This window comes from Pelmatolapia mariae, linkage group LG10_11, assembly GCF_036321145.2.
Source record: "Pelmatolapia mariae isolate MD_Pm_ZW linkage group LG10_11, Pm_UMD_F_2, whole genome shotgun sequence".
Lineage (NCBI taxonomy): Eukaryota > Metazoa > Chordata > Actinopteri > Cichliformes > Cichlidae > Pelmatolapia > Pelmatolapia mariae.
In genome coordinates this window covers 23312857-23324810 of record NC_086236.1, presented here as the reverse complement: position 1 = coordinate 23324810, position 11954 = coordinate 23312857, and the positions used below count along the sequence as shown (strand labels likewise).

Here is an 11954-nt window from a genome sequence, read left to right as displayed (position 1 = left end):
TGTGTGAAGCCAGAAGATGTGCAAAAGAGAGTCAAATGAAAAACTGCCGTGTGTGGGTATTTAATTTCAGCTTATTTGATTCAAAAGCCAAGATTCCCCTGCTGCTTCACAAAAGTGAGTTAACTACAGAAAATTATTACTTCAGGCTCATCAGATCTGAGGGCATCAAACCAGCTGCAGTAGGTTAGGTAAACTTGATAAAATGTTCAATTTACTTTAGATACTAAGCTTAGTAATCAACAATCAGTTACAGATTAGAGTCAAGTTGAGTGAAATATTATGAAAAGAAAGGTAAGACTGAATTTAATGTGTGTTAAAGACAGACTGTATATAAAGGAGGGATGCAGCTAGTGTGACATCAGCAGTGTTGGGATGTTACTTAAAAAGCTGCTGAATTACTCATTACGTTTCTTAAAAGTAATGCAGTATGTTACCTAAGTACCACCTTGAAAGTAATTCATTACACTACCCGTTACATGTAAAATGACCTGAATCTTACTTTCATAATTACCACTTAACAATATAAACCTACAGGCTACACTGCCACACCAACACAAATCTCTACTCCTATGAAGACACACATACGTCCATCCATCCATATCCTTCTGCTTATCAAAGGCCGGGTCACGGGTGCAGCAGCCTAAGCAGAGAAGCCCAGACCTCCGTCTCCCCAGCCACCTCCTCCAGCTTGTCCAGGGGAACACCAAGGCGTTCCCAGGCCAGCCGAGAGATATAATCTCTCCAGCGTGCCCTGGGTCTGCCCCGGGGCCTCCTCCCGGTGGTACATGCCCGCAACACCTTACCCAGGAGGCGCTTAGGAGGCATCCTTATCAGATGCCTGAAGCACCTCAACTGGCTCCTTTCGATGTGGAAGAGAGGAGTACTCTGAGCCATTCCCGGATGGCTGAACTTCTCACCCTATCTCTAAGGGAGAGGCCAGCCACCCTTTGGAGGAAGCTCATTTCTGCCACTTTCGGTCGCCACCCACAGCTCGTGACCATAGGTGAGGATGGGGACATAGATCGACTGGTACATCGAAAGCTTCCCTTTTACACTCAGCACAACTTCACCACAATGGACCGGTACAGCGTCCACATCACTGCAGCCGCTGCACCAATCCATCTGTCGATCTACCACTCCCTTCTCCCGTCACTCGTGAACAAGACCCCGAGATACTTAAACTCCTCCACTTGGGGCAGGAGCTCATCCCTGACTTGGAGTGGGCACTCCACCCTTTTTGGGCTGAGGACCATTGCCTCAGATTTGGAGGTGCTGATTTTCATTCCCACTGCTTCACACTCGGCTGCGAACCGTTCCAGTCCGAGCTGGAAGCCATTACCCGATGAAGCCAACAGAACCATATCATCCACAAAAAGCAGAGATGAGATTCTGAGACCAACCAAGTGAAAGCCTTCCGCCACTTGGCTACGCCGAGAAATTCTGTCCATAAAAACTACGAACAGAATTGGTGACGAAGGGCAGCCCTGGCGGAGCCCAAACGACGACACGCATATGATTTTTATTTTATTTTTTACAAGCCGACAACACAAAACGAATATGAAAACCAGCCCAAAAAGACACATTGTTTCCACTGTAGAAACAAACAGTGGGTAGAAACGGCCGTTACAAGCCTGACTGCTCATCACTGCTGCACCTGTTGAAGTTCAGGCTCTGGCTGCTGAGTGGGGTTAACATGTACTCAGCTTTAATATCACTGACAGACGAAACTGAGGAACACGGCAGACTCACACACTCCATTTTGACTTTGCTTTGCAGGAGCATTCACCCCCTGCTGGCCACTAATGTAAGTTTAGGAAGATTCACTTTTCAGACTTGGAAGCGTCCATCTTTTATATACAGTCTATGATTCAAAAGGTTTCCAACTTCTTATTTTTCAAACAAAAAAAACCTCGAAGCAAGTTTAAAAGTTGAGAATCATCTGAAAACAAAACTTTAACATTTCACTTATATGTGACTTCAGTACATTTCTAAACAGGTTACGGTCACAGTAAAAGACATACCCTTTAGATTTTCACACTCTCTGTCCCATAGACGTTGTAGCCTTCACGGTACGTGGCAAAATTCTGGGTGTTTGCAGGAGGGGCCGGCTTAAAGTTTTGGGCATTCTTTGCCAGCTTCAGTCTTTTGGTTTCTTGCCGTGACTTATAGCAGAACTCTATCAAAGCCACGGTCATAGCCAGGCCAAGCCCTCCGACTAGAATATAGAAGACTCCTGCCACGTTGCTCAGGCTTAGTGCACTTGTCTTGTCCTGGGGAAGGTAAAGACCTCCGTTAAGACTTCTTTTAACTGGCACTTTGAGGCTGACCTCATATACACTAACACAAAAACCTACACTATATTTACACCCTGCTGCACTATGACTACACAGAAACTGTGAGGAGGCTGCTAAATCTGTCTACAAATCCCTCTGAGGTATGGCTACCTAAAAATGAGAAAAGTTGGAGCAACTCAAATCTGTCTAGTTTCTAGTCTCAAGTTATTTGTGCTCTAAGTGGCTGTGAAGGTGAATGTAGAGAGACTTGCTATCTTTTGCCTGTTTTTTGGTCTCTTTACGAGGCCACGTCTAGCGGAAGGCGGTCGTGGTCGTACAGGTCTACAATCCTCAGATCACTATCATAGCTGTTAAACTTAGCCTCAAAAACACTGCATATGTAACAATCAAGGTGGCAAGCTGTAGAAGGTGAATTGAACCATTTTGCTGCTATTAAAAAAAGCCTAATATTGAAATTCATTTGTATGTGAGTTTTAACATATATTGTATAGTTCTAAAAAAAAAAAAAAGGTAAATTCTGCCTTTTTGTTGACCTAAAAAGTACTTCTAGGATATAAATCTCTTAATTTTAATTAATTTTTAACAAAACGTTCCTTACTCTGACACTCCATCTTTGAGACATGACTATTAAATACCATTTGACCACTTTAGAGCTCAGATGGTATTTAAAGGTCAGTTTGGACTTTGTCAGAATAAGGATGCCTTTGGGAAATCCAGAGAAACTATTTCACATACCAATGAATAAGATCAGCAATAAACTACAAGTGTGGGTGAAAAACAGCAGTATAATGGTTTCAATTCAAAACTTTATGGTATGACTTAAAAAAAACTTGTGTGTTCTCATGCAAAAAAAATTAAATTTTTTTTTAAATTGAGAATTGTCTACAAACAAAGAAGTTAATGTAATGAGCCGTGTTCAAAGTGTAGGTGTGTGTTGCACTGCGGTATGTGTAGGGCAAACCTAGTTTTGAATGTTTTCCATGTGTTGTTGTGTCCTTTAGATGTTTGCGTATGAACATTTAGATCAAAATGCATTTTAGCAATCAGTGTAAAAAGACCTGCAGCGACTGACCTTACTTCCAGAGTCCTTGGTTCCACATTCACCCTTATCGTACCACCATTTGTTTTTCAGCTTGTCTAAGATGCCTTGTTCACTGAGTTTCAATACTGCAAGGTTTACAGGAGTTCTTCACGTGGGAAATAACATAAATAACATTGTATTATGTTATTTTATGTTATTCAACTTTTTTAAAAACTACTTTATACTGTACAAAGCGATAGAGTAGGGTCCTGGCCAACATATCACAGATAGCAAGCAACACTGCAGTATATAGATAAAAATATGACTTTCATGATCCATGGCTAACCTAGCATGCCAGACCCCACCTATATCGCTTTGAGTAATCGGCACACACTGATCACAAGAAGAAGAAAAAAAAGATTTAAACTTGCAGAATAAAGCAGCTGCTGCATAGCTTTCAGGGAATGAAAGAAAACAGAGGCAGTAATTGCTGAGGGCACATTATTATTATTTTTTTTGTTGTTGTTGTTGCTATGGGCAGCCTTTTTGAAGTTCAGCAAGGTGGATCTAACAGGAACCCTTTCCTGACTAACAGACAAACAGCAGTCCAATTTTATAAACAGCTATTAGGAGGCTAATGTCTCACAAAATCACCCCTTTTAACTCAGAGTGACCAATCACATGAGAGGAAATTATAAAGGGATCATGAAACGATCTTGATTTATTCATTTGCTTTGAGACTCTCTGACTCCAAAGGTCAGAGTCATGATTTGCAGGGATTTTTTGTGGAAGACATTATGCTGCATTTCCTCGACTGCTAGATTTCCAGGCTTGTTTCCTTTCAGAAAATAAAGATCAGTGTATGCAATCCATCATCATCATCCAATATATTGTTCTCACCACTGTATGTGTGTGTGTTTTCCCCCTTGTCAAATACGCCTTGTGTGTTGCAATAATACATAAAAAATAAGTGAATATTAAAAGAACAAAAGGGCAGGGGGCAAGGGATCTGTAGTCCTGATCTCCAAGAAGAGCACTTTGAAGGGCAAAGTTGAGACTAGTTTGTTTGAGCGTTGAACACTACAGACACAAACAGCAGACGCTAGACGCATGATTATAAATGCAATCGAGTCAGAGCCAATTTAACGTCGGCAGTTAGGCAGAGTTTAATATTTTCCTCTGAAGCAGAATCATCAGGAAGATCCTACACATTTATATTTATAATTGTATTATCTAGAAGAAGATTTACAGACACTATGATGATGAACAACAAACCAAAGAAATCAACTTAAGAGCAGGTACAACTGCTAAAAACTTAAATGATTTTCATAATAACTGTTTAAGGGCACCTCATTCTGCACAGTACAAACACACTTTTTATGAAGCAACATCTAGTGGTTTGTATCTTGATTTTCTGGCTGTATTTATTCTCCACTTTGGTGCACTAAGAGAGGCCACAGCAGAGATTACAGTGGTAAATGTAATTAGCATAAACTGGCGAGCTGGTTAGGATAATGACTGGTTGTAATTGGCTAACATCTACCCTGCCTCGTGGCATTCTGGGTAGAATGATCTACTCAACTGAGCTGCTTTTAAAAAAAATCTCTTTGTTATAAATTATGAATATGATTTTTCATCCAGTAGGGGGAAAACATCACAAGGTGAACTGCCACAGCCTGCTGGTCATCACATAAAGAGGTTCAAGCTCACCACCAGGTGGTGACCATGTGCTTTTAAACAACAGCCACTGCCCAGACTCACAGTTTAGAAATGCAAATGTATTTTTCTGAATCTTTCCTATATGAATAAACCTAAACACAAAACGGATGCATCCATATCCAGTCTCTGCACAGAAGCACATTATTGAAGCAGCTGGAGGCACAGGCTTTTTTGGGCTATTTTTTTGTGCTTGGGTTTGTAAATAGTTTGCCCCAGAGACACACAGTTGGCTGCATTGTGGTGTGTACTGCTAAATAACTCAACCTGTCATTTACTGTCAAAGAGACAAACACTGGGAGCTGTCCCAAACCTCTGAAGTAATAGCATTTCACGGCTCGCTCCACTGAGAGCGAACCCAAACAGTTAAAAAGGGTGATCTATCAGACTGATTCACATTTAAAGCAAACAGAGATCCTTTCTACAACAAATGCTCCAAATTAAACTGAAAGCCAAAAATATATCGCTGCCAGCAGTACTCACTGGGTTTAGTAATATGCTATAAAATAAAATAAAAGCAGCACTGCAGAATTAGCTTCTTATATTTTAAACAGATTATTTTATATATATATATATATATATATATATATATATATATATATATATATATATAAATTTTTTATACAAACATTTATATTGTCAACAGTTTCACTAATTCAATTGAATGGTGACACATTTTATACATTATGTCACAAATGTGTTTCAGCAGATTGCCGATCATTATGTTTACAGACCAGCTTCCTGTTATGGGAGCCTGCAGAAAGTGAGGATTGAAGGACACACTGAGATCTGCTTGAAGCTATTAGAACTGTGCATTATATAACATTTCACCACTTTCTGCCAGTTATCTCCCTTATTTGTATTTATAATTTTTAATACAAAAGATTGTGCAGCCCACCTACATACTTGACAGCTTTCAACTCTCTGATTTGCTTAAATGTTAAAAAATGCGACAGTACTGTCAGGCCACTTCCCTGTTACATGTCTTAATCGTTCAACAGCTGGCATGCTATAAATACTCAAAAATGTTATTTTAACGTGAAAAAAACAAAAACCCAATATGGTTCATTGTTATAGTCCACAGATGCCTGTTTTTATCTCACTTTTGATTGCCTAATTATTTAAAAGGGAAATTAATGATGCATCCGGTGTCAATTAGATTTCATTGAAATCTGTGATTATTAGGCATAATTTCCTCCAGGAATCTTAACAAATGTATGCGAAAACAGCCTAAATCTGTCTGCAGAGACACATGTGAAATCTGTAGCTGACTTATGAAATAGGATTTTCATTGCATCAGTCCTTAAAAGAAGTATAAGCCCAACCCCCGTGACAAAGTGCGGGACTAAAAAAGAATATAACGAACACCTGTACAGGCTGTTGCAATGGAATACAACATCTTACATTTGTGAAGCTAAATAATTAATCTCCAGCGTCAGTGTGCCTCCATCAAAGAGGTGTGGGTTCACCCCTTTTGCTTATGCTTGGTTCTATGCTAAGACATGTGGAATTTAAAATTTCACAAGTTTTAGTGTTTTGTAGGATTTGATACAAATTTGCACAGGTGATTCTTTTACTGTGTGATTTAAGTGACCTCATAACTTTACCTTTCACACTCTCTGCAGGACAGGAATACAGAAAAGAGGGGAAAACATTCAAGACAGCAAAGAAGAACATAAAAAACTCATGCAAAATCACTCAACACCAAAATAACCCACAGGAACAAATATAAAAGGTTTAAATTAGTTCAGCTTCACTGAATAAATTTAGAATATCTCAGAGTAGAAAAACATGAAAACATTTTAAAATATATGTAATATGTAGTCTATACATATACATGTATGTGCTGAATTTCATTTGAGGACTCCCAGTGATAACAGCAGTGGTCTTTACATACAATATATCTCCATATTATTGCTGAATTGCCAACACTGGTGTTTCTGAAAGTGAAACAAGGACAAAGAAATGTGGCAGTCCGGAGTGATACTGTTGCACTGATCAGCTGCTCTCTTTCTAACCGGACATAAAGGGACAGAGGACAGTTGCCAGTGAGAGGAGACGGTTTCTTTGCGTTACCCCCTCTGGCAGTATCCATATCCTGCTCACTCAGGAATGGGACGACCAGAGTCAGTAACAGGAAAGTTCGTCCTGTCTCTTCTCTCATAATATGTCAAGTGTACTTTGTTCATGATGCAAGCTGAAGAGCAGAGGCAGAGATGGATCCAGAGTCTAGATCCTGGTGTCTAAAACAAAAGATCAGGGGCCTCATTTATGGAAAGTTTGTACAACTGATTTGATTAAGGGGGGGAAATATATATATATATATATATATATATATATATATATATATATATATATATATATATATATATGTCATCAGTGTCAATATTTGAAAGACACTGATGTGCAAAGAAAGGTTGCAGCTCCTCTGCAAAGTTTGAAGTGATGTAAGTTAGTATGCGCGTGCACACAGTATGAAAAAGCAAGACATGCTTTACAGTAATAATTAGCTAATGTCCTCTATTATCATTTAATTTCTCTTTTTTGTTTTAACTTAACATGGAAAGTGAGACTACATAACCTTTCAAAGACAATGTAATGAGCTTTGAATTACATCTAGTGTGAGTTTTATCATGTGACAGATAAACAAGAAAAGGATACATCATTGGTGTAACTTTGTGCTGAATATTGGGGGGGCGAAGATCTCGGTCTCAATAAATAAATAAATCTGGGTAAATTCCCAGATGATTAAACATGCAACAATTTTCCTGGTAATACCTGAAATGAGTAAAGAAAATCAACAGTCTATTTATGCAAGATAATTCAAGATAATTCATAATTTTATTGGGGGAGTTGTATTGGTTGGGTCTGATTATTGGGGGGGGGGGGCGTAACCCCCATAACCCCCCCGGAAATTACGCCCCTGTGATAAATCCAGCATGTCATTGTCCTGTATGTGTCTGCATAGTCTCACTTTCAGGGCTGAATGCATCTTCACAAAATTCACAGTTACACTTTTTAGCTATTACAAAACAGTCTAAGGAGCTTGGAAAGAAAAGCGTCTGGACTTCTTTAAGTTGCTTGAAGACGTTTCACCTCTCATCCGAGAAGCATCTTCAGTTCTAAGGTCAAATGGCCGAGAGTCCCAGATTTAAACCCAGTGGGAGTATCCCCCCAAAGAGGGACAATTGGCCATTTGACCTTAGAACTGAAGAAGCTTCTCGGATGAGAGGTGAAACGTCTTCAAGCAACTTAAAGAAGTCCAGACGCTTTTCTTTCCAAGCTCCTTAGACCAGGATGACCTGGATGACTGAGAACCTTCACAGACCTATTACAAAACAGTAACTTGGTGAGAAGATGAAAGCACAAATCAAATCCTCTTGCACAAATGGAGCCCCTGGTCGTATCTTACACTCTACCGTTGAAGGGTTTGCCAGGTCAGGATGGCCAGTGAAAGTTCTTTGACTGGTCTTTGATCAAGACCAAGCAAAGGTTTCTGTCAGTCTTACTCTGGATTTCAGTGAGAGGATGTCGGACAAAAAAAAAAAAGTTTGGATCATTAGTCGTCACTCTGTCATTAGAATTCTCACGTTTGCCTGCAATGCTTAGTCCCCTCAAGACAACGCTGTTTCCTGTGCCTGCCCTAGCGGTTCAAGCAGCAGATTGGAGAGTGCACGTACATTTTATTCACTCCTTCTAGTGTTAGTTTTAAAGAACATTCATGTTGGTCTGTAGATATAAAAAAACAGAAGAAAAATTAAAGTTTCCGTCTTTCATAACCACAGACCAAAAACTACTCTGTCACGAGCACAGCTTTACCCACTGCCTTTCCTACCTCCTGCGTCACATACCTCTGGTTTATCTCACATTTTTTTCCTCCTCCATTAGCCAAGCAAAGGGTTCCCAGTTGATCACTGTTGCATAATAAAAAATAGTAAAGCTACAGGTAATGACGAGTAACTTCTAAACACGTGATTGGCCCCAAATGCTACACTCCGTGACGACAGCCTTGCCGATTACTCTGTTCTAGGATACCCGACTTTGGTGACATTGAGGCTGACCTTAGAGTCACCTCCCCCGCTGCCGCACTCTCCCTTGTCGTACCACCATTTGTTTTTCAATTTGTCCAAGAGGCCTTGCTCATTCAGTTTTAACACTGCCAGGTTAACAGCATTTCTTGAAACGATAAAACATAACTTGTAAGAAAATGAACAGGTCCGTGAGAAATCTAATATAGAATATTAGTAAGAAATAGTGATAAATATCAATGGTTCATAGGGGGAGCACGGGAGGGACAAATTGGTAAAGAATTTCACTGGTGTGGAAGGGTAAGAAGCATTTTTACAGCAAAGAAAACGTTAAATATTAGAGAGGTGGCATGGAGGGTTACATTGCTTGTAACTGAAGTGTGCGGGATGGGGACATTCTGTCATTGATCATTTAGAAACAAGAACATCTAGCATGCAGCTTAACATTCATCACAACTGACAGACCAGCATTGTAACTAGCAAATTAATTCAAGAAATATTTTTAAAAAGAAAAGAAAGGGGAAAAAGGAAGGGGGGCACCACAGAAATGAGAAGAGAGGAAAGGTGAGAAGGAGAAGAGACAACACAAACGAGAGGATGGAGGGAAAGTGGCACGTGCGCACGTCGATGCGACTAATATACTGATAACCTGAAGAAACAGGAGAAAACAACAGACACAAACTAGATACGTGGGACAGGAAATCAAAAATGGCTCAATGTGTGTGATTCAATTCAGATAACTCATAACATGTTTCACTCGGAGATGCACTTGGAAAAAAAACAAAGGGCTTAAGAAGAAGAGGATGAGAAAAGGAAACATCAGGGTAGGTGGAATACTATAACAACATGGAGGATATTGTTATAATATCCCACCCACCTTAATGCAGAGCCTTTTGGTGTGGCCACACCGTAGCCCTTAGAGTCGAGGTTGCCGCCCACTTTCATGGTGTCGCATGGCTTCCGCTGCTCTATGTACTCATTCATAGTGGATTCGAGAAGAAAGGCAAACTTGCCCTTCGACTTTCGTACCCGGGAAACCCCGTCTGGTGTTGTCTTGGCAAACACTGAGGGTTCGGCAGATTTCATGTACGACCACATTTTCTCATAAACTGCTATTTTGGAGCGCTGCATTCAGGGGAACAAAGAGAGAAGAGAGAGACAGTTAAGGTCAAGGTGCACACTGACAACCATGAAAACAATCGCATGAAGCTGCTGGGAGTCCGAGTTACATGATAATATTGATACAGGTCTGGACTTTAAGTGTTGAGCCGGAGCCGCAAGGATGTTATCGGGATTTGTGCAAAATGACCGAGGTGTGGCAAGAGGCTGAAACTTCTGTTTCCCACATGTTTCTCATACTTTATTAGAACTCTGTCATCCAACTATAAAAAACAGCCAAGCTATCAAAAACATTATATTATCAACTTTTCCCCCCTCAGACACCTATTAGAGTTATTAGCTGCTGTATTTATGGGGTGAAGACTAAAAAATGTAACGCTTTATTCTGGTCCGAGCTGCTAAATGAACAATTAGTGCCACCAAATATACCCTCAAGGCACCTCTGATGGTCTCTAATCAACAGGTTACATCTCAGTTTTTCAATATGTACTCGTGACAAGACTGTCAACAGTCACAAAGTGGCTGAGGGAAAGTTACAAGTAGTGAGTACGTGCAAGAGATTGACAGGTAAAATTGAATTGATTAAAACTAAACTCCCCCATCCAAACAAAAAAAACACTGGAATGAAGAAACGAGCCATTTCAGCCAAAGGACAGCAGCATGTGGATGTGTGTGTGCAAACACTAAAGACGGTTGATGCCAGGAGTTGCGGCCAGTTTTCAAAGGCTGGAGGGGTCCAGGTGAGCTGTGTTAGCTGACGACCCTCCTATGCCGGCCAACTGCCCTCTAATATAGGCTAGGACCGCCTCCAAGACAGCGGGAGGGAAGTCACGCTCACACAGCTCCCTGCTCCAGCTCTATATTTAGTGCACAGACATGAGTAGTATCAATATTTTCATCTAACACTCAGCAAGAATGTAAGTGTATTTTCCAAAACTCCTAACTAGCTCGGCTCTGAATCGCAGGGAAGATAGCTGCTGCTGTGGTTATTTTCAGCAGCAGGTGTTTCGAGCTGTTACCACACCTGCTGTGACCTCACAGATTTCATCACGTACTGAGCGCTTCACTAACAGACATGTGCCGCTTGTAATTCAGAGTGGATTTACCCTTTAAGTGCAAACGGTGCTGCAGAGGTAGTGGGCTCCTTGCCAGCAGCCTGAAGTCTGACAACCTGGCAGCTCAGCAGAAGTAACATGCAGCACATGTTTGGTATCAGTATCGATAAGCAGGAGTGACCTCCTCCTCCGCCACAGTTTATGTTCCTGCCAGCAGGTCACAGCTGCAGTCGCCGCCATCACGGTTGAGATTTTATCCAAATCAATCTGTTTGTACATCGATGCATGGATTGAATTTGACGGTACTGTGAATATGTAGCTGTTTAGGTCATGATCTACCGTATCAAGCAGCAGCTAAAAATATATTGAAAACTAAAGAACAGAGAGTTATTTTGCATGTTCACCTGTAAAACAGCCAATCTTTATTCTCTTTGGCTTACAGCACTTTATTTATTTATTTATTATGTTATTATTTATGGAATATTATTGTTAAATATGTTAATATCACAGTGTGTGTCACATAATAGCTGCAAAGATAAAAGGTTAGAAAATGATGCATAAAAAAAAAACACACAAGCTGCTTTTTATGTACCGTTTTTGAATTTTAGTGTGTGGAGTTTGCATGTTCTCCCCGTGTCTGTGTGGATTCTCTCCAGGTACTCCGGCTTCCTCCCACAGTTCAAAGACATGCAGTCAGTGGAGTTAGGGTAACTGTTGATGG

General features: G+C 40.4%; 1 protein-coding gene across 8 annotated transcripts in view; it reads right to left on the bottom strand.

Annotated features, from left to right (window-relative positions):
* Positions 1-11954, bottom strand: part of gria3a (glutamate receptor, ionotropic, AMPA 3a) — a 78320-nt gene that overhangs the window by 1504 nt on the left and 64862 nt on the right. For 4 of the 8 annotated variants that reach the window (XM_063488091.1, XM_063488093.1, XM_063488094.1 and 1 more), the window contains 3 exons: positions 9937-10184; positions 9093-9207; positions 2022-2270 (listed from right to left, as the gene is read on the bottom strand). In XM_063488091.1, the coding sequence (XP_063344161.1) occupies positions 2025-2270; positions 9093-9207; positions 9937-10184 (609 nt within the window). In that variant the 3' untranslated portion in view covers positions 2022-2024. Of the gene's footprint in view, positions 1-2021; positions 2271-3366; positions 3482-9092; positions 9208-9936; positions 10185-11954 lie in introns of those variants that run through there. The other 4 variants (XM_063488092.1, XM_063488096.1, XR_010095146.2 and 1 more) reach the window with 3 other exon arrangements.